General features: G+C 34.9%; 1 protein-coding gene and 1 pseudogene across 1 annotated transcript in view; one reads left to right on the forward strand and one right to left on the reverse strand.

The window, feature by feature from the left end:
* Nucleotides 1–23,612, forward strand: part of BRIP1 (BRCA1 interacting helicase 1) — a 186,596-nt gene that overhangs the window by 26,649 nt on the left and 136,335 nt on the right. Inside the window, exon 7 of the mRNA XM_043902887.1 lies at nucleotides 22,591–22,878. Within this exon, the coding sequence (XP_043758822.1) occupies nucleotides 22,591–22,878 (288 nt within the window). The remainder of the gene's footprint in view (nucleotides 1–22,590; nucleotides 22,879–23,612) is intronic.
* On the reverse strand, nucleotides 9,108–9,383 carry LOC122695661 (annotated as a pseudogene).

A 23,612-nucleotide genomic window follows, 5' to 3' on the forward strand; every position in this document is an offset into this window, starting at 1 on the left:
ATAGCAGAAAGGTCCAGATCAGAATCATACATTGCCTGTTTAGTTGTCATTTAGTTATTTTCTTCAGTCTGGAGTAGTAGTTCCTCAGTCTTTGCTTGTCTTTCATGACCTTGACACTTCAGAAGACTACAGCCTTTTTAGAATGTCTCTCAACTTTGGGTTTTGTTATCATAAGATTACAGTTATGTGTCTTTGGCAAGAATGTCACAGAAGTGATGCTGCATTCTATCTATTGCATCTTATGAGGTGGCAAATAATTTCATTACATTACTGATTATTACTTTGATGACTTGATAAATATGCTAGGCATCACTGTTAAAGTTATCTTCCTTCTTAACTGAAGAGGACTTCGTAGGGTGGAACTCTGAAACTGTGTAAATAGCATGTCCTCATCAAACGTTCAGTTTATTCATTTTATATTTATCTTTATGGACTCATGATTTTCCTCTTTATTAAGTGATAATCCATTATATGATTTGTTTAAATGCTCAAGTTGGAGTTCAGTTAAGTTGCTTGTATATTTCTGACATGTATCTGTGTTCTTAGAGCACTTACTTGCTTTCTGGCATAGTAAGATGTGCTAGGGTCATCTCTGTCTTGTTTTCCTCCCCTTGTCCTAGATTCATCCAGTTTTCCATCCGTTTTCCAAAGAACCTTGGTTTCTTTTAAATATTATTTAGAAACCAGGTTTTTGATACTGATTTTACCCATTTCCTTTGGGGTTACTGTTCCAAGTCCTTTAAGCAGACAGAACTAGGCAATATGTGTCAGTGTAATATATGTGTATGTATATATTTACAGATACATGTTTGTCTACTTGCATGTTAAAATTATGTGTTCATAACAATATATCCAGTTTCAGTTCAACACCAGAGAATTCATTCTGTTTCTTCCTTTTTATAATTTTAAATTAAAGACCTATTCCTAGTTTTTCAAAAAGTTAAAAATAGAATTACTGTATTGTAATTCGATTTCTAGGTATATATATAACAAAGAATTGAAAGCACATATTGAAACACTTGGGCTTCCCAGGTGGCACAGTAGTAAGGAATCCGCTTGCTAATGCAGGAGATACAAGAGATGTGAGTTCAGTCCCTGGGTTGGGAAGATCCTCTGGAGGAGGAAATGGCAACCCACTCCCATATTCTTGCCTGTACACCAATGTTCATAGCAGCATTATTCACAAGAGCCAGAGGGTGAAAACGACTTATGTATCTATTGAGAGATGGATGGATAAACAAATATAGTGTATACATGGAATATTTAGCCCTAAAAGGACGGAAGTTCTGATACATGCTACAACAAAGATTGAAGATATTATGCTAAGAGAAATAAGCCAGTTAGAAATGGACCAATATGGTGTAATTCCACTTATAGTTTACTTTGTATTTGTGTATTGATGTGAGAGTTTGACCATAAAGAAGGCTGAGTGCTGAAGAATTGATGCTTTCGAATAGTGGTGCTGTAGAAGACTCTTGAGAGTCCTTTGGACAAAAGAAATCAAACCAGTCAGTCCTAAAGGAAATCAAACCTGAATATTCATTGGATGGACTGAGGCTGAAGCTGAAACTCCAATACTTTGGCCACCTAATGTGAAGAGCCAACTTATTGGAAAAGACCCTGATGCTGGGAAAGACTGAGGCAAAAGGATAAATGGGTGGCAAAGTATAAGAGGTTAGATAGCATCACCGACTCAGTGGACACGAACCTGAGCAAACTCTGGGAGATAGTGAAGGACAGAGAATCCTGGCATGCTGCAGTCCGTGGGGTCTGCAAAGAGTCGGACACAACTTAGTGACTGAACAAGAAATGTGTTGCTGTTATAGAAATATAACTCATTTTTGTATATTGACCATATGACCTGCAAACTTGCTAAATCACTTTTTGGTTCTAGTTGAAGATTGGCTCTTTTGAAGATTTTATAGGGCTTTCTAAGTACAGAGCTGTATGTTTGCATTCTCTAATAAACATTATTTTACTTTTAGTATTTGGATTTAATATGTTTTCTTATTTTATCTTAGTGACTAGGATATGCAGTACAAGGTTGAATTGGAGTGGTGAGAGTAGACATCTTTGTTCAAGTTTCATTGGGGGGAAAACCCATTAAGAATGATGAGTGATGTAGGTGTTTTGTATATGCTCTCTATCCAGTTGAGGAAGTTTCCTTCTGTGCCTGGTTTTTGTTTTTTTTTCCTTTTTGGCCGCACCTCAGGGCTTGTAGGGTCTTATAGTTCCTTCACCATAGATGGAACCCATGCCCCCTGCATTGGAAGTGTGGAGTCTTAACCTCTAGACTGCCAGGAAGTCCTTCCTTCTATTCCTAGTTTTGCTGAAAGTTTTATAATGAGTGAATGTTGAATTTTATACTTTAAATTTTATTGCATCCATTAGTAGGATCACATGGTTTTACTCCTATATCCTGTGGATGTATTGACTTACACTGTTTGCTTTTTGGATGCTGACCCAGCCTCACACTCAAGTAAAAGCTGGATAAAACCCACTTGTTTATGATGTTGTCCCCTTTTTATATCTTGCTAGATTTGATTTGTTAATACTTGTTGAGAACTTCTTGCATCTATGCTTCTTAAATATACTGGTCTTTAGTGGTTTTTGTGTGTGTGTGTGTGTATGCATTTTATTTTGTTTTGATATCAGGGTAATGCTGACCTTGTGAATTGGAAGTATTACTTAAATTTTTGATAGAATTCACCAGTTAAGCTATCTGGGCCTTGCAACTTGTTTTTGGAAAGAGTTTCACTTATACATTTAATTGCTTTAATAAATATAGGACTATTCAGATTTTCTGTTGCTTCTTGAGTCAGTTTCAGTAATTAGTATCTTTCAAGAAATTTGTCTATTTTATTCAAGTTTTTAAGTTTATTGTCATAATATTCAAAATATTCTCTCTTTAAAAAAAGCTGTAGGATCTATAGTGTTATTCCCTCTTCATTTCTAAGACTCAGAATTTGTATTTTTTTCTCTTTATTTTTTGATCCATCTGGATAGAGATTTATACATTTTTATTATAGTTTAAAAACTTTTGTTTTTGTTGATTTTTCTTTAATGTTTTTCCATTTTCTGTTTCACTGACTTCTGCTTTTGTCTTTATTTCCTTCATTTTTATTTTTTTTTAGATTTATTTATTCTCTTTCTAACTTCTTAAGATTGAAGCTTAGATAATTGATTTTGAACCTTTTCCCCACTAAGACAACCACTGAAAACTATACATTTCCCTATGCTTTCTGTGCATCACACAGATTTTGATATTATGTTACTTTTCTCATTTTCCTATTGATTTCTTTAAGATTTATTTACAGTAAATAAACACTAAATAGTTTTTTCCCCAGATATTTTTCTCTTGCTGATTTGTGATTTGTGTGGTTAGAGAGCGTATTTTGTATGATTTCAGTTCTTTTTAATAATTTGTTTGTGAAAGCTCTGAATTTTTAGAAAGAATATGTATTCATTTATAGACTACTCCTCTGCTATTTGGTGAGTTAGTCTATAAATGTCAGTTAGCTCAAGTTGTCTTGATTGTATTGTTCATGTCTTGTGTATCATATTTTTTTTTGATCTACTTATAAAGCAGAGAAGAGGGCTAAAGGTTCTATAATTGTAGATTTGTTTCTGTCACATTTATCTATCTTGCTTCCTGGAATTCAAGATTTTATCTTCTGGGTGTGTTAACCTATCTGTCATTAAGAAATGTCTTTGTTCTGAAATCTACTTTTCATAATTAATATAGTTGCTCTGACTTTCTTAGGATTAGTGTTTGAGTAGTGTATCTTCTTTCATCCTTTTAACTTATCTGTTTTTACATTTAAAATGGGTTTCTTATACATCATTGAATCTTCTGTTTTTATCCACTCTGATAAACCCTTCCTTTTAATTGGAGTGTTTACACCTTGTACATTTAATATAATAATCACTATGGTTGTTGTATATTTTCTATTTGTCTCCATTGTTCTTTATTTCCTTTTATAATTTTTTTGGCCTTCTTTTGGATTAATTGACCGTGATTTAGGATTCCATCTTTTCTCCACCATTTTCTTCTTACTATAACTCTGAGTTTATCTGTTTTGGAGTTTCTCTGAGATTTATAATTTGCATCTTAAATTTATCACTGTTGCTTTCAAGTATTTTACTCACATGCATTTTGTGAATGCATGCGTGCTCAGCTATGTCCAACTCTTCTGACCTCACAAATTATAGCCTGTCAGGCTCCTCTGTTCATGAGACTTTCTTGGCAAGAATATTATGGTTGGTCGCCATTTCCTCTTCCGGGGAATCTACCTGACCCAGGGATCGAATGCACATCTCCTGCATCTCTGGCATTGGCATACACTTAACATACAGTGTATGAAAACCTTTTCTCAGCCCCACTTGCCCTCTGCGATGGCCCACGCTCTATGGAGTGTGCGTCTCTCTGAATCTGAGTTAATCCACTTCTTACCTAAAAAAACAAAAAAACCTTCTCCCACTATACTTTAATTTCCACTTTCTTCCACTATGCTTTTATTTCTACCTTCTGATATGTCATTTTTGTTATATACTTTATTTCTGTATGTATTATGAACCATAGAGCATTTTATTATTATTTTTCCTTGATATCATCAGTTACTTTTTTGATTTTTAATTTTTTATTGAGACTTTATATAACAGTTTAAGGATCACTGCAGATTTGAAGGGAAGGTACAGATATGCCCTACCCAACTCATCCCATTATCAACATCCCCCACCAGAATGGCATGTTTCTTTTTTAAAAATTTTATTTATTTATTTAGCTGCACTGGCTCTTAGTTGTGGAATGCAGGATCTTCACTGCAGCATGTGGGCCTCTCTTTAGTTAGGGCATTCAGGCTCCAGACCATGCAGGCTCAGTAGTTGGGGTGTGTGAACTTTACTTGCCCTGCAGCGTGTAGGATCATAGTTCCCTGACCAGGGATTGAGCCCTGCACTGGAAGGTGGACGGCTAACCACTGAACCACCGGGGAAGTCCTCAGGATGGTACATTTTTTACGGTTGACGAGCCTGCATTGACAGGTCATAATCGGACAGAGACTAGTTTACATTTCCACATGCTAGCTATGGGCGCTGTACATTTAATGGGTTTGGAAAAATGGGTCATAACATGTGTCTGTGATATACAGAGTATTTTCACTGCCCTAAAACCCCTCTATGTTGTGCCTATTCATACCTTTCCTCTCCTCCTGCAAACCCTTTCAATCACTAGTCTTTTTACTGTCTCCATAGTTTTGCCTTTCCCAGAATAGTAAATATTGTTGGAATCATACTGTATGTAGCCCTTCAGATGAACTTCTTTCACTTAGTAATATTAAAGATTCCTCCTTGTCTTTTTTTTTTTGAGTATTGTATTTATTTCTTATTTTATACAACTCTTACTCTTTACAAAAATGGTTATAGTCATGCCCATAAAAGTGTAACCCATGGCATCTGAAAGCAAACACTCTTTGTAATTATTTAAAAGGGCCTTTTTAAAAATTATAATACAAAGGTCTGTGCTCTATAAGCAGTCCTCCACTGCTTATATCTTCCCTCTTAATTTGTATACCATATATTTATTTTTCTTGTCTTATAACATTAGCAAGGACATAAAGTTGAAAAGGAATGGTGAGAGGGAATAGCATGGGCTTGTACCTGATCTTAGAAATCTTCACCTTTCTCATCATTAAATATAATGTTAGCTGTAAGTTTTTTGTAGATAGTCTTTATCAAGTTGAGGAAGTGCTCCACTATTTCTAGTTTACTGAGAGTTTTTATCATGTATGTGTGGATTTTGTCAAATGCTTTTTCTGCATCTAAGATTTCCCTATAGCTCAGATGGTGCCTGCAGTGCAGGAGACCTGGGTTCAATCCCTGGATCAGGAAGATCCCCTGGAGAAGGAAATGGCAACTCACTCTAGTATTCTTGCCTGGAGAATTCCATAGACAGAGGAGCCTGGCGGGCTACAGTCTTTGGGGTCACAAGGAGTTGGACATGACTAAGCGAGTATGTCATATTTCTTTTTTAGCCTACCAGTGTGTGATGGGTTACACTGATTGACTTTCAAATATTGAACCAACCTACATAGCTGGGGTAAATCACACTTGGTCATGGTTTATAATTCTTTTTACATATTATTGGATTCAGTTTGATAATATTTGATATTGTTTAATGAGGATTTTTGCATTCATGTTCATGAGAGATATTGGTGTGTAGCTTTCTTTTAATGTCTTTGCCTGACTTTGGTATTTGGGCAAATATTGGCCTAATAGAATGAGTTGGCAGCATTCTTTCTGCATCTATACTCTGAAAGAGATTGTAGAGAATTGGTAGAATTTCTTCCTTAAATATTTGGTAGAATTCACAAGTGAATCTGTCTAGGTCTGGTGCTTTCTTTTTGGAAAATTACAAATTATTGATTTAATTCTTTACTATATATAGGCCTATTCATATTGTTCATTTCTTGTGTCAGATTTGGCAAATTGTGTTTTTTAAGAAATTGATCTATTTCATTAGGTTATCAAGTTTGTGCACATAAAGCTCTTCATCGTAGTTTTTTATTATCCTTAGTGTCCATGGATTCTGTAGTGATGTCCCTCCTTCATTTCTGATTCTAATAGTTTTAAAAAATATTTATTTGGTCATGCCAGGTCTTAGGATCTTCAATCTTCTTTGCAGCCTGTGAGTGCTGTAGTTGTGGCTTGAGGGCTCTTAGTTGTAGCATGCAGATTCTTAGTTGTGACGTGTGGGATCTAGCCCTGACCAAGGATCAAACCCAGGACTCCTGCAATGGGAGCTTGGAGTCTTAGCCAGTGGACCACCAGGGAAGTCCTAATATTAGTAATTTTTGTCTTTTCTCTTTTTTCCTTAGTAGTCTGGCTAGAGACTTATTGATTTCATTGATTTTTTTTTTTTTTTCCCAGAGAGGCAGGTTTTGGTTTCAGTGATTTTTCTCCGTTGGTTTTCTTGTTTCAGTTACATTGATTTCTGCTGTATTATTCTTTTCTTCTGCTTAATTCAGATTTAGTTTGTTCTTCTTTTTCTAGTTTCTTAAGGTAGAAACTTAGGTTACTGACTTTAGATCTTTCTTCTTTTCTAATATATGCTTTCAATTTCCTGCACAGCACTACTTTGACTGCCTACCATGTATTTTCATAGGGTATGTTTTTATTTTCATTTAACTGAAACTATATTTAAACTTCTCTTGACTTTTTTCTTTGATCCATGTGTTATATAGTTGTATGTTGTTTGATCCTCACTTATTTTGGGGTGTTCTAGTTATCTTTGTTTTATCAATTCTAGTTTAATTCATTGTGGGAGCAGACATTGTATTTCTATTTTTTTAAACTTTTGAAAGTACATTTTGTCCCCAGAATGTGGTCTTCTTGGTTAATGTTCCATGTGAAGTTGGCAAAAATGTGTATTCTTCCACTGTTGAATGAAAGTCTGTAGATGTCAGTTCTATCCAGTTGACTGGTGTTATTGTTGGGTTCAAGTATGTCATTATTGATTGTCTGCTTGGTTTTTTAAAGTCACTTAGTCGTGTCCAGCTCTTTGTGACCCCATGGTTATATAGTCCATGGAATTCTCCAGGCCAGAATACTGGACTGGGTACCCTTTCCCTTCTCCAGGGGATCTTCCCAACCCAGGGATTGAACCCAGGTCTCCCGCATTGCAGGCGGATTCTTTACCAGCTGGAAGCCCAAAATACTGGAGTGGGTAGACTATCTGTTCTCCAGCGGATCTTCCTGAACCAGGAATCGAACTGGGGTCTCCTGCTTTGCAGGCAGATTCTTTACCAACTGAACTATCAGCTGCTGCTGTCTGCTGCTGCTGCTGCTAAGTCGCTTCAGTCGTGTCCGACTCTGTGCGACCCCATAGGCAGCAGCCCACCAGGCTCCACCGTCCCTGGGATTCTTCAGGGAAGAACACTGGAGTGGGTTGCCATTTCCTTTTCCAATGAAGGAAGGTGAAAAGGGAAAGTGAAGTCGCTCAGTCGTGTCCGACTCTTCTCGACCCCATGGACTGCAGCCTACCAGACTCCTCTGTCCATGGGATTTTCCTGGCAAGAGTACTGGAGTGGGGTGCCATTGCCTTTTCCGGAACTGTCAGCTAGGTCTCTCCATTTCTGATAGTGACTTCAAATATTATAGTGGATTTAGCTATTTCTTTTGCATTCCTATTAGTTTTTGTCCCATATAGTTGGACACACTGATGGTAGGCACATACATGTTGAGGAATGTTTTGTTTTTTTTCCCTTGGAGAACTGGTTCCTTTATCATTATGTAATGACCTTTAAGAAATCTCTGATAACTTTCCTTTCTTTGAGGCCTTCTGTCTCTAAAATTAATATAGCTACTCTGCTTCTTTTTGATTAGTTGTAGCATGGTATATTTTTCTCCATCGATTTACTTTTAATCTAGAAGTGTCTTTATATCTAAAGTAGATTTTTTATAGACATCAAATATTTGGGTCTTGTTTTATGATCCTCTCTGACAATTTCTGTCTTTTAACTGGTGTACTTAGACCGTTGATGTTCAAAGTATTATCGACAAGATTGGATTAATATTTACCATATATATTACCATTTCCTATTTGTTGCTCTTGTTCTGTGTTCTTCTTTTTGTTTCCCAATCTTTATGCCTTTTGTGGTTTTAAATAAACATTTTATTTATTTTTGTTTTATTTATTTATTTTAGAAGGATTAGGGAGACAATTCTGTTTATTATCAAAGATCAAGAAACAAAATCTGGAAATGCTCTATTATAAGTGCTGAGGAGCTACAAAGGAGGGGTAGGGTGAAGGAGACACAATAATACACAGCATTCTTTTGAAGAGCCCCAACTCTTCATTCTTCTCTCTTTTTTTTTTCCAAACCTTTCATTCTAATATTTGAATCAAAGAGAGACAGCCATCCTTTGTCACTGAGACTGCAGAAGAATGGAAACCTCACTCAGTCTGTCAGTTCCTATAGGGCAAACAGAGCAAGAACATATTTAAAGCTGATGCAGAGGCTGCTCATGGTCTGCTGGGAGCCCCCTTGCCAAGCAGACTGGATGCTGAAGGTGGTCCTTGGCTGCCAGTGCTGGCTGGTCCTGGCTTCCTAGAGCCTGGACTTCTCTTGATTCTCAGTGACAGGATTGTCAGTTGAATACAGTTGACCAGTATGACCTGTTGACAGACTTATTCTAATGTCTCTTTTGGCTTTGTTCATTAGGGCTTGAATTTTTATAGGATTCTCTACATTCTTATTTTCTCTGAAGGCAACTCATGTCCTCCTGATGGTGTAAGTTCTGTAGTTGTAGGTGATGAAGTGCTTGCTTTTCTTCAGCATTGCTGGGTACAGATCCAGAACTTGTGTCGGGCTGGAGGCTGCCATCTTGGGACAAAAAAACCCCCAGTGGGTCCTCTTTGTGGAGGTCCTGAGTTTAATGTGACCTGCAAAACTTATGCAGCCTTAGGGTGCCTGAGCCAGCCATATGCATGGGCTCTGCTCAGGCAGTGGGCCAGGGCCTGGCCCAGGTGGGCTCAGGCCGTAGGCATTGGCACATGTCCTAAGTAAGTATTTTATTTGATTCCATTTTCTCTCCTTTCTAGCATAGCCATCATATTCCTTCCTTCCTCTTTCCTTCCCTCCCTCCTTTCCCCTTTTTTGCTGGTTGCCCTCGATTTTGCAGTATGTATTTATGGCAAATCCAAGTGTACTTTCCCATAACACTATATGATTTCATGGGTAGTATGAGTATCTTATATACAGTATAATGCTAATTTTTCAGTCCATCCCTTGTATCATTGCTATCATTTGTTTCATGCCTATATAAGCATATAAATTGACCCTTGAACAATGCAGGGGTTAGGGACACCAACCCCCCCCCCACCCAGCAGTCAAAAATCTGTGTATAATATTTGACTTCCCAAGTGGCTCAGTGGTAAAGAATCTGCCTGTAATGCAGGAGACAAGAGTTTGATCCCTGGGTCGGGAAGATCCCTTGGGGCAGGAAATGGCAACCTACTCCAGTATTCTTGCCTGGAAATCCCCATGGACAGAGCAGCCTGGTCCTGGACAGAGGAGCTACAATCCATGGGGTCACAAAGAGTCAGGCACAACTGAGTAACTAAAGAACAACAACAACAAATTTAACTACCAATAGCCTGCTGTTGACCAGAAGCTTTACCAATAGATAACATAAAGTCAGTTAACACATGCTTTGTATGTTATTTGTATACTTACAGTAAAGTAAGAGAGTAAAGAGAGAGGAAAATGTTATTAAGAAAATCATAAAGAGAAAATATATTTATAGTACTGTACCACTACTGTAAGTTTGCATCATCTATAAGATGAAGCATCAATGTAAGTCATTAACCACAACAATATTGTCTTAGATACAAAACACTGTAGATGTTATCTGTATTTCTAACACTAGGTAAAATGAAAAGATAGTGTGAAAAAAAGAATTTGTATTAGTTTAGAGGTATTAAAATTTATACATTGATATTGGAAAAGCTTTATGATATGATATTTTTATGGTAATTTAGTGTAATTGATATAGTTGCTTCACAGTAACCTTATACACTAATGAATCAATCATCATTCAATTTTTAAGGCATAAAGTATTACAGTCATGTTCATAATATGGTATTAGAAAAACATTGTTACTTTCTTTTTTAAAAAGCCACTTACCTGTGATGATATGCTGATGTGCAGTTTCTCCAATTATGAAACAGAGAGGAATACTATATGGTAATGTAATTCTTTGAAAGTTATAAAATAGAAAGCTAACATATTATTAATTTTATGCTAAATGTCTCTCACCTTATACCTATGTAAGGAAAGACTAGCATCTACATGTATGTTATGCATTTATGACATGCCATACATTTATTTATTTGTATTTCTAGGCTCTGGTTCATCTGAGTTTTTTCAAATTTTTGCAAATCTTAAAATTCCAATATGTTTATTGGAACAAATTTGTGTAAGTGGAACTGTGCACTTCTAACCTGTGTTAAAGTTAAACTGTTTCTATTATTTATTATTAAATTAAATTAAAGTAATTATTAAATTAAGTATTATTATTTTCTTCTTATTATCATTATTGACCAAACTATTCTATGTTAGGTCAAATAAGAAAAATGAAAGTTTAAAATTCATATTCACTATTAATTTTTCCAGGGCTCTTGCTTACTTTATGTATATAAAAATTTTTTTCTTGTCTCTGAAGAACTTCTTTTAACATTTTTTGAAAGGCAAGTCTACTGGCAATGAATTCCTTCAGTTTTTGTTTGTCTGAGAAGGTCTGTATTTCTCCTTCACTTTTGAGGAATAATTTCTCAGGGTACAGAATTTTAGATTGGTGGTTTTTTCTGTTAACATTTTACATATTTCATTCCACTCTCTTCTTGCTGCATGGCTTCTAAGGAGAAGTTGGATATAATTATTATCTTTGTTCCTCTGTTGGTAAGGTGTTTTTCCTCTCTGAATTCTTTCCTTCAGGATTTTTTTTTTAATCTTTGATTTTCTGTGGTTTGAAGGTGATATGCTTACACGTAGCTTTTTTTTTTTTTGACATTTAATCCTGTTTGGTGTTGTCTGAACTTTCTGAACCTGTGGTTTTTTTGTGTCAGGCATGAGGTAGGGGGAAATCTTGGTCATTATTCTATCAAATGTTTCTTCTGTTACTTTTCCTTTCTAGTATTCCCTCTATGCACGTGCTAACTGTCTGTAGTTGTCCCACAGTCCTTGAGTATTCTCTTCTGTTTTTCTGTCTTTGTTATCTTAGGTTTGGTTTTCAAACATTCTGGTGATATATCCACTAGCTCAGAGTCTTTTGTCAGCTATGTCCAGTCTACTAAAAAGCCCATCAAAGGCTTTTTTTTGTGTCTGCTACAGTGTTTTATTTCTAGCATTAAAAAAGAACTCTTCCTTAGGATTTCCATCTCAGCTTACATTGTTGTGTTCTTACATGCTATATGCTTTATCCAGTAGAGCCTTCAGCATATTAATCATAGGTGTTTTAAATCCCTAATATGATAATTCCAGTATCCCTGATGTGTCTGGCTCTGATGCTTGCTCAGTCTCTTCAGATTGTATCTTCTGCCTTTTGGTATGCCTTGTAATTTTCTTCCTTGTTAGCTAGATATGACATGTTAGCTGGATAAAAGAAGCTGCTGTAAACAGATCTTTAGTAATTTGGTGGTGAGGGGTCAGGGGAAGGTAAGTGTTCTGTAACCGTGTGATTGGGTCTTAGTCTTTTAGTGATAGTGAGCCTGTGCCTCTGGACTGGGACAGGATGGCTTGAGTGAATTGGAGTTTTTTCCCTTCTCCCATATGGAAGGCTAGAACTGCTAGTGTTGGGTAATTCCCTTCCCCCAGGTGGTTTAGGCTCTGATAATACCCCGACTGATTAGGCTCTGGTTAACTAGTTTCCTTTTCCCCTGAGGGCAGGGTTTGTTAAGAAAACCAAAGTGTTCTGGTATATTTCAAAATTGTTGCCTTACCCCCTCCCATTACTGGGAGCACAAGGGTGTTTTTCTCCCATGTGATTTTCTCCCCTGATCTGGCTCCTAGACATAACTCTTAGAATATTTGGGAACCCTCCATGACTAAGTACCCCTAAATTTTTAACTAAGAGAGTCATGCATATTGAGCCTGTAGCAGTTCATCATTTACAGTTGAGGCTTTGTTAGTTCAGCACTTGTTCCTGCACTGGTTTTCACTGGTATTGCTGCTCCAGTAAGCTGTTACTTCCTGTATTCACCTGTCTCCTAATCTTAAAGGCAATGGTTTGTCCTCCCCTCTCTTACTAATCCAGGAAAAGTTATTGATTTTTCCGCTTTTTCGCCTTTTTACTTGTCAGGATGGAGTGGTGACTTCCAAGATATTTATATCAAAAATGGAAACCAGAAGTCTACCTCCATTTTTTAAATAAATTTACAAATCAGGAAAATTATTTCTTGCTTCATCTTTTTATTTCCTTTTTCTAGTTCCCTTTATCCCTTCATGTAGGTTCAGGTTTCTATGTTATATAATTTTTCTTTTAGCTTAAAAAGCTTCATTTAACACTTGTAGTGTGGCTCTGCTGCTGGTAACAGATTTTCTTGTTCATTTTTTTTAAAATGATACAATTTTAAATGTATTTTTTTAAAAATGTGATACAATGTACATAACAAAATTTGCCATTTTAACCATTTTTTGTGTTCAGTTCAGTGGCATTAAGTCTATTCACATTGCTGTGAATTCTTCTGTCTTCCCAACTGAAACTCTTGTACTTACTAAACAATAACTCCTGTCCTCCCTTGCCTCAGCCCCTTAATAACTACCATTCTCCTTTCTGTCTGTGAATTTAACTACTCTGGAACCTCATATAAGTGGAATTGTGCAATGTGTATCCTTTTGTATCTGAGTTATTTCATATAGCATAATGTCTTCAGAGTTCATCCATGTTGTAGCATGTGTCAGAATTCCCTTGTATGATTAATATTCTGGTCAATGCCTGTATATCACGTTTTGTTTATCCATTCATGCGTCAGTGGTCATTTGAGTTGTTTTCCTCTTTTGGCTATTGTGAATAATGCTGCTGTATGAATGCTGGTGTACAAATATCTTTGTGTTCATCTCTGCTTTCACTTCTTATGGATATATATCCAGAGGTGGGATACCTGGATCACATGGTAATTCCGTTTAATTTTTTGAGGAATTTCCATCCTATTTTCCACAGTGACTACACTATTTTATATTCCCACTGATGGTGTAGGAAGATTCTGTTTTTTTTTTTTTTTTTCTCCTGGCTGTGCCTTGAGGTGTGTGGGATCTTAGATCCCCAGCCAGGGATTGAACCTGTGCTGCCTGCACAGGTTCCCTAACAGAACCCTCACCGTTGGACCATGAGGGAATTCTCAGGAAGGTTCCGGTTTCTTCACATCCTTGCCAAGCACTTGTAATTTTCTGTTCCGTATTCTGTTTTCTTTTTAAATTATAACCATCCTAATGGATGGGAAATGGTATGTCTTTGTGGTTTTGGTTTGCATTTCCTAATGATTAGTGATGTTAAACATCTTTTCATGTGTGTATTGTCCATTTATAAATCTTTTTTCCTTATTAAGTAATTATTTATTTATTTGGTTGCACTGGGTCTTCCTTGCTGTGAGCAGGCTTTCTCTAGCTGCAGCGAGTGGGGGCTACTCTCTGATGCAGTACGCTGGCTTCTCTCGTTGCGGAGCGCAGGATCTCGGGAGTGGGGTTTCAGTAGCTGCAGCTCATAACTCATTGATTGTGGTGCACGGCCTTAGTTGCTCTGTGGCAACTAGCGCTGCTTTAGAGGCTTGGATACTGATAATTTGTCTACTAATTTTTAATGGTGGTGAAAGAAGCAGAAATCTCTTTTATTTGTAGCATTTTGGTCAGTATGTAGAAGATGACATCACAGGATGGCTTTGTTTTCTCATTTTAAAAAGATTAATTGAAAAAAGTTTGAAAAATGCCAAAATACTGTATGATAAAGGAGAAAATAAAAATATCGGATAATTCCAAAGGATTTTTGAAGTAAAATATACAACTGCAAATATCATAAGGGTGCAGTTGGATTTATTTTCACCAACTAAATAATATGTCGTTTACCACAGTTTCTGTATTCCTAGGTACTTTTTGATTCATGGCTTGATAGTTTAGATTTCATAATCATGTAGTTTTATTCAAGGAAAGTACATAAGTATATTTTCTACTATAGCGTATCAAGAGGCACATGATGCCAGTTTGTCTCCCTACTGCTAATGTTAAAAATCGACCACTTGGGTAAAGTGGTGACACGAGGTCTCCATTATAAAGGCATATTTTTCTTTTGTAATTAAGAAGTAATCTTTGGGGTGATACTTGGAGTCTCTGTGAGTATCTTGTTTCCCAGCAACATTTACCCAGTGATTTTAGCATCCATTTATGTACCTTATAGGAATCAACTATTACATGGGAGTTGTAAAATAGTGATTTTTAAGATTTTATCATTCTATTTACAAGTTTTAGCTAGCAATCTTCTCTAAGGAAGAACTTTCCTTTTTCTCCCCCATTTCCTTTCTTTGATTCTTCTTTTTTTCCTTTTTTTTTTTTGTTGTATCAATAAATATCCCAGGTATTTCTCATGAAGTTGTTCAGTGTGACTACTCACTATACTTTTAGACTCATTGCTATAGTCACATCTGTATAAAGTGCTACTGTTCCAGGAGGACTGTTGCTCTGTATAGGTTGGTCATCTTTATATTTGTTCTTTAACTGAGAAGTCTTAGAGAAATATGATTGTTCTAGTATAAATTTAGATGAAAAATTATACCACTTTGGGGTGTTCTTGGTTATAAACTCAGAAACTGAGGCAGCTGTGTTGAGGAATTCCCATTTACAGTAGGCAAGAAAGTAAACAGTAAGTGGAGAGCAGGGTAACAGACACTTATGGTATCAAAAAACAACCGTGCAAGTGATCTGTCTTAATGTGCTAGCCCACTGCAGTTTAACATATTGCTTACAACCTTCACAATAGAATTTGAGTGACTTCAGTTACACATTCCAGGAGACTGGCAGTCTGTTACAATCAGAATCTGAACTTTAGAGCAGGCTAATTTACAGCGATGGGATGAAGAAAGTTGTGGATTTGTATTACACACTCTCACCTGACACTGTATCTGATCTCTTACCTGCTGATTGACATCTTGAATGAGCTCTTTGAAGCAAGTTCCAGCTTAATTAAAACGTTTGCTTGGTTAGCAGTGATCTGTGAAAGCCTGTGATAAATATTGAATCAGGTTCACCTGCTGGTTGCTGTGAGTGGATAAACAGCTGCCTTGTGCAGTTTAATCATGAAACTGTGGCAGTAGAGTACTACTGTTTGAATTTTTAAAAAAGAATAGTTGAAACGGTATAGTTGCGTCACTTTTGCTATCTTAACTAGAGTGTGCACCTCCGTGAGAGTTTGCGCAACAGGCAGTCAGTACGTCTTCAGATGGCAGGGACAACAGCAAATGGTTAATAAAGGTTAACAGTAAACCTTCTTTCATATGCCTCAAACTATAATTCGGTATTCATTGACTTGTTTTTACCACTAGTTCTTCATGTGCATGATGTTTGGAAATAAAAAAGGGCAGTATTTTGCTTTTTTTTGGGGGTCAAGTTAAATGGTAGATTAAAAATGATCTTGTTAATTAAAACTTAAAGATTTAAGGTTATGAATTCTAACTTCTCACAAATTTATCATGAATTTTGTAGCCACTTGAAGAGCTTCAGATTTTATTTTTTCATCTGTAAAATGGAGTTAGAAATAAACATTAGTGAACTGTTATAGAATTTTGTTAATATTGCATAATTAACAAACATTAAAAGAGAAATTAATTTACAAGTAGTAGAGGAATCTTTATAAAATTATCTTCTTTGGACTATCAACTTGTTTATTCCTTTACAGAATTAATGTGACTAAGCAAGTTCATTGTAAATAAAATGCTATTTCTATTTTATTTTCTTTGTAAAATCAGACATAAATTCTGGAGTAAAGTCCTCACCCAAATAAGTCATAGTCTTCTGTGAGCACATAATGATAACTTATGGACTCACTTTCTAAATAATGTATATAAAATTGTGTTTCTAGTTTCCGGGTGATCCCAAACTCTCTCCTCTGCAACAATACATGGATGTAAATTAGGAGTCTGTTTCTTAATCAATTAAGTTGAAAAGTTTGGTCACAAGAGATTAAGATGATAGTTGTTCTGTTAGGTATTAAGCTGCTGAGGAGTAACCAGTGTATTTGCTGTTTTAGGTTTCTTTTGAAGCACTCTTTAGCATTTTCCAAATGTGTACTACGTTCCTTAGCTCCAAGGATTATCTACTGTAGTGGGGATTCCTAATTTTTTACCTAACGTTTTTATAGTTTTATTCCTATCATCAGTTTGTCTGGAAGTTTATGGGGAAAATAAAATTTTGTTTAAGTCACACTTAACCTGCTTAACACTTTTTTTGATCTTTATCTATGTTGATACTTAGAACTCTGGTTCTTTTTTTTTTTTTAATTATCTACAGTATTCCATTGATAGACGCCACAATTTATTTACTCATTCTTTTTTTTTTTTTGACACATTTAGCTTATTTTCATCACTAGTAAAACAAAGAATATCCCTCTTGTATCTCTCTGAATCTGCAAGTCTGTCACTAGCATGTATGACTAGCAGGCTCATGCTGGGCCCAAGGGTCTGTATGTATTTGATATCGCTATGTCACCAACTTGTTCTTCAAAGTGATTGTGTCACTTTATACTTGGATCAGCAGTGTTTAAGAGAGTTGCTTTATATCTTTTCTGACACCTAGTCTGGTGGATGTAAATGAAATACAATTAGGGTTTTAATTGCATTTTCCTAATTAGTTTCCCTGGTGTCTCAGACGGTAAATCGTCTGCCTACAATGCAGGAGGCCCAGGTTCAATCCCTGGTCGGGAAGATCTCCTGGAGAAGGAAATGGCAATCCACTCCTGTATTCTTGCCTGGAAAATCCCACGGACAGAGGCGCCTGGTAGGCTACAGTCCATGGGGTTGCAAAGAGTTGGACACAACTGATCGACTTCCCTTTCTCTCTTTCTAAGGAACTTGAACATCAGGTTGCACAGGTTGCACATCTTTTCAGATGTTTGTTGGGTGTTTTGCTTTTCTCTCCTGTGATTTCTTGTTCTTGGATTCTTATTCTTCTATTGGGTTTTTTAAAAAATTGGTTTGTTGGAATTCTTTATGTGTTATGAAGACTGATCCCTCAGTTGGTTGTATACAGCATATGTATCTTCTCAAGATTGTTTTCAGTCACTTGTGCTTTTGGTGTATTGTTTAAGAAATCCTTCCCTATATTAAGGTCATAAAGATATTTTTCTGTATATAGGGACAGAGATTTTATGACCCATACAACCTAGAATATTTCCTCTCTGGTCCTTTGTAGAAGAAGTGTGATGCTTGCTCTAAAGAGTCTCTCAACTGAAGAATTTTTGTTTTTCCCCCTTGTGCAACATAATGTCCATCTTGTTAGAAAATGTGTGACTTAAATGTCAACTAATAATAAGTTAAAATGGTTTTTATGAAGTAAATTTTATAGCTTATGCTTAAGAATATTTTGTAGTTGCATTCAGAAAATAATGCACTTAGAGTACTAAGTGAAACTGGTATTGATAATCTCCTATAACATACCTTGTAGAACAATTAAAAAGTGAAGATCTCTTTGTTGGTGGAATGAAATGATCTTTGTCATTGTCTTCTATTTGGCTTAATATGTCAGGAATTCTAATGTTTCTTGAATGAATGAGTGAATGGATGTATGGATAGATGAATGAATGAGATAGTACAAGTAGAGTGCTTAGCACAGGGACAGCCTTAATAAATGATAGTTATTAAATGAATATATCAGTATATGTGTTTGCCACTCACAACTAAAGTGGCCCAAATATTAACATAACAAGATGATTTTTCTTTTTGTTCTTGAAAGATAACAAATTGTTCTGTACTTTTTTTTAAAGGCTAACCTTTTTATTTTGAGGTAGCTTTTTGATATGTGAAGAAGTAAAATTTGGGCATCAATTAAACATCTACAGATAAATAAAATGTGGTACATGGGTACAGTATTTGGTTTAGAGACATTAGTCACAATTCATCAATTAAAAAAATTAAGTTACAGTTGTATGCAAAATACCATGCTCAATGAATGAGTATATGAAGTAACGTAAGACATAGTTTCTGTCCTCAGGAATTTGCAGTGTGGTTGAAAGACAATGCATGCATATATGGAAAAGTATGTTACTGTTTCATGGACCTAGTTTTCTCTTTATTTCATGCAGATAAGCTTCTTTCTGGTCTTTTTCCCCTCTCTACTTCTTTATGTGCTTATTTTTCATATTAAACATCCTTTTACACTTACTTGTAGAATTCAGTTCATAGATTCTGTTTAGATACTCCCCTGATTTATGAATTCACAAAATAACTTTTCTGACAATGCAGTCATTTCTAACTACTCCTTTATTATTATCCTTTTTTAGGCATGTTTAGTCACCTTGCTAATTTTTATTTTTCCAAGTAAATATAGTAATTTTAACATAATAATTTTCATTGTTGTTCAGGGGAAAGGTTGGCGAGAGCTATGAAACTTTAGAGGTTGACATAGTTATCTTAATCTACTTATACTTCTGATTATAACCTTGTGAAAGGAATAGTGGCAAGGACTCAGAAGTTGCCCTTTCAAGATCAAATATTATATTCATTCTTTATCCTTTCAAAAAGCATTAATGCATATCTATATAGTCTGACAAGAGAGGGAATAAATAGAAATTGTTGGACACAAAGATAATTTTATAAAATCCCTGGTTGCTCCTAAGAACAGTTTTTGGCTATTGTAGATTTGAAATGTATTTTTAAACAGTTGACTCCTACATGTGGAACTAATACAACTGTCATATCCACATCTCTTATGATAGTAGATTTTTGGGGGGCTGTATTTGGGTTAAGTTTTCTTGCCTTTTGTTAAAGAAAAGGAACTCTAGACAGTTTCCAGCTATGGGAAAAGAAGCCATCTATTAAAGAGATTAGTTCTACCATATGATGTTGCTACAGTTCTTAGAGATTCCAGGTTTGGGGAGCCTATGTGTTTTATCTTACTTGACATTTAGATATATTAGATGAGAAAGAATACTTTTTAATTTATTCTCCAGTTTCCTGATACAAGCTATATAAATTTAAAGAGCAAAAACAAAAGGAAAATATCCCTGTGGGAAGTAAACTTGATCATTTGTCAGCAGGAGAATTACTTGGTGAAAAATACTTAATTTTATTCACCTGTTGTTTTAAGATCCCTAGGTCAGAGAGTTTCAGAGAGAGGCTAGAAAATATTAGCCTAATTTTGAACTAGAGGATTTTATGAGTTCTTATCATTGCTGTTTTCAGGATTCTTTCTCTGTTTTCATACAAAATTGAAAGTTGCTGATTTTGGTACAAATAATTCTCTTTTGTTACTAAATAAGTGTGTTTTTTTTTAAGCCTCTATTCTATTGTTGCGTTCAGTGTTTTCCATCTTCAACTATGATTATACCAAATCCTTTAAATTCAATAGAAGATCACTTCTGAAGAAGTAATTCCTCTTTAATACTGCAAATAAATAAGAATCAACTTTCTTAGTTTCTGTCTTGCCCAGCCACTCACTGAAAACCATCATCTTGAGGAGTTACTTTTGATTTCATAAATTGTATAATTCAGAACACTGGAAGACTTAACAAACATAAAACATTTTTAATATAAAAATTAGATGTGTTTTATGATTTTTTTTCAATTATGGAGTGAAAAAAACATTTAAGGTACATAATAAAGCTACTCTAGTGAGAACTTTCTAAAACAAGTCCTATATATTTTGCTTTTGTTAGTTATGCTGTTAGTATAACATTTTAAGATAAGCAGATCCCTTTAAGATATTAGTGCAAATACTGCTTTTAAAATTAAAACATTTGCATGCAAAGCAGAAAGTTATAAGACTGTATAATAGCATCTTTTTTTTATTGGAAAAATATGAAAGATGGTTACATGTAGCAGGATCTGCTAGTTATATGTGGTGGTTGACTTATTTTGTATTTTTCTATAGCAATTGAATTTTTTGTTTAGAAAAATAGCTGAATGAAAATAAAAGGAGTAGATCCTAAAGCTTTAAGTGGAATACGTTGAAAAGTATCATCAAAAAGTAGGTTTTCCAAGCCATGGGAAAAAGACTACTTTATTGAATTACTTTTAGGCTTGTATATATCCAATAGAGATATCATAGTGCATTGGGCCCTAGCATTCTAATATTCACAATGAATTTAACTGTATCATAGGGAAGAGATATAATTGAGTAAAAAGATTGAAAATATGAAAATAAACTAATTCTGCTACCAAGAGTTACTTTAATTCTTTTACTAAGTTAATTAATTTGATCATTGAAAAACACTAAAAGGAATTCAGTCAGAAATACCGTGATATAATTTGCATTCCATTTTCTGTGTGACCAGAAATTGTTAGATATTGCAACATATGTAACATAAACCACATGTCAGCTGTTTCCTGCCTCACTGTTGACAAGAGCCCCATTCATAACTCTTCTTTTTATCCTTTCAGTGAATAAGTAATTATTCAATATAGAAGGCAGGATATTTGGAACTGGCTATTTAATGTGGCAGCACTCTGTAATGAAATCTGCTGTTACTGGCAACCTGAGAGGGGAATGTAACAATTCCAGCATGGCTGTAACTTTATCTGCTTTGACTGACTGTTTATTTGGCACATCAGTGAACCTTTTATCCCAGTGAGTGACAGCTCCAGAAGGGTCACATTTACATCCATTCTATCATGTATTGTAATATTTAATGGCGGACAAGGTTGAGCGAGACTGGGAGTAATTCGAACTTGCTTTTCCACTGAGTTGAGGCTAAAAGACAGCTTGATCCCCAGTATTGTGGTGTAACATGCTATGACTTAGCATTTGTTTATGAAGGCTAATCTTACTGATTATAATTAAAAAAAAAACCTTCAGTTAAATGGAGTGTTTGTTCTACTAAACTCAAACTCTCTGGTACAAGTTCTCTTAAGCTACTGTGCTATTTAGTATTTTTCCCTATCAGTGACCATTCCTATAAACTAACCATTTCTTAATCCTTCTCTTAAAGGAGGCTGCATTCTGTCTCATTTGTATAGTAACTGAGGTTGAGAAGAGAGTAGTTATTAAGAACCAGTGTGTTCTAATATATAGCATTAAGCTTTTTTTAAAAAAATTTTTGAGTTTGAAACTAGAGAAAAGTCAGGTAAATATTATACTGTACTCCTGATGTTCCATATGGTATATTTAAGGAGCCATTTATATAACTTTTAATTATGAAACTGAATTGAGTAAAATTGTCTAGGAAAAGCTATCTTGAATGCTAATTGTGCTGATGGATTTATATTCCATGACCGGTAATTGAATTTCAGATATACTTGTTCCACACAAGCAACCTGTCTTAATTATTAAGTATTAATAATTTGCTTTCATTTTCATACCTTTGCTAGCAAATAGTTTTCTCATTGTTTTTGAGTGATGATTTAGATGCAACTTGATGTTTCTATTATTTTGTAAGTTATGATTAAAATACTTTTTAAAATACTGGTTTATTATAGGATATTTGAATGTATTGTGCTGTGAAGAAAATAGTACTCTTAAATCTAAACTGTAGTATCACAGTTCACTTGAAGCCTAAGCAAAAATGAAAATTGTCTTTCATTTTTTCTTAGTTTTATAATTTTATGAAAGAGGAGAATTAAAATGTACTTAGAACATTTGGAATTTGAGAGTTGGAGTAGTATGTTAGAAAACAATGCAAATATGGAAACATTTGTAACTTGAGTGAAAGAGAACCAATTTGAAATTGAATCTGCAGTTTTTTCTTTAAAGGCAAATTTTAGATGATGTGGCATTATGGAATTTCCCTTTATTTGGCAATTGTGATTCACTACTTATAGTTTTGATTCCATGAAAAGTTTGATAAAAATTTCGTGGTAGACCAGACATTAGTTATCTTTTCTTTCCTTTGTTACAGCCCCCTGGTCACTGTTCTAGGTGCTGTTCTACTAAACAAGGAAACAGTGAAGATTCTTCAAATACCACTAAGAAGGCTCATGGAGGGAAGTCCAAGATACCCAAAATATATTTTGGGACACGCACACACAAGCAGATTGCTCAGATTACTAGAGAGCTCCAGAGAACAGCGTACTCAGGGGTCCCGATGACTATTCTTTCCAGCAGGGATCATACTTGTGTCCATCCGGAAGTAATAGGTAACTTCAACAGAAATGAAAAATGCATGGAATTACTGGATGGGAAAAATGTGAGTAAAGTTCATTTATTTTAGGCGAAAAATTAGGCTGAAAAGATAAAAATTACTCTGTGTTCATTTTATATGTACATTTACAGTGATCACTTAAGTCAGATCGATTGCTAGTGTTGATATTTTTTTAAAAGTAATTTTACCATAAGGAAATCTTTTATTCAAGTTTAAAATTATGAGTTTTTGTCCTAAAACATGGGGATATTTATTTATTTATTTATTTTTTGGGGGATATTTATTTAATTCCTTGAAAATTAATTTCCATGTCTTAATTTCTTCTTTTAAAAACAGTCAAACATGGAGGTCAAATGAGGAGTACAAAACATTTAAATGATTTAGCCTAACTAGATCTAATTGATATATTTTACATATTTAGAAATTTCAAAAGAAGGTAATTTACATAGGACCTCTCTGGGCAAATTTTAAAATGTTTTTTAATTGAGAAACGTAATGACTGTACTGTCTCATAATTCTGATTAGTATAAACTTCTTTTAAAAATTACAGTAAATTATTAACTAAATATATGTTATTTATGGCTTTGAAATTTTCTGGGGAAATTTAGAATAATATGAATTTTGGCTAGGTGGAAATAAAGAAATCTCACTAAAGTCATGATTTTTTGATAATATTTTGCCAGTATTAGTTTAGTTGTCTGTGTACCAGTTAGATAACTAGTTTACTTTAAAATTGAAGTTACAAGTCTGGAATTATACCCAGAAATTATTGATGAATT

This window comes from Cervus elaphus, chromosome 5 (genome assembly GCF_910594005.1).
Source record: "Cervus elaphus chromosome 5, mCerEla1.1, whole genome shotgun sequence".
In the NCBI taxonomy this organism is placed as follows: domain Eukaryota; kingdom Metazoa; phylum Chordata; class Mammalia; order Artiodactyla; family Cervidae; genus Cervus; species Cervus elaphus.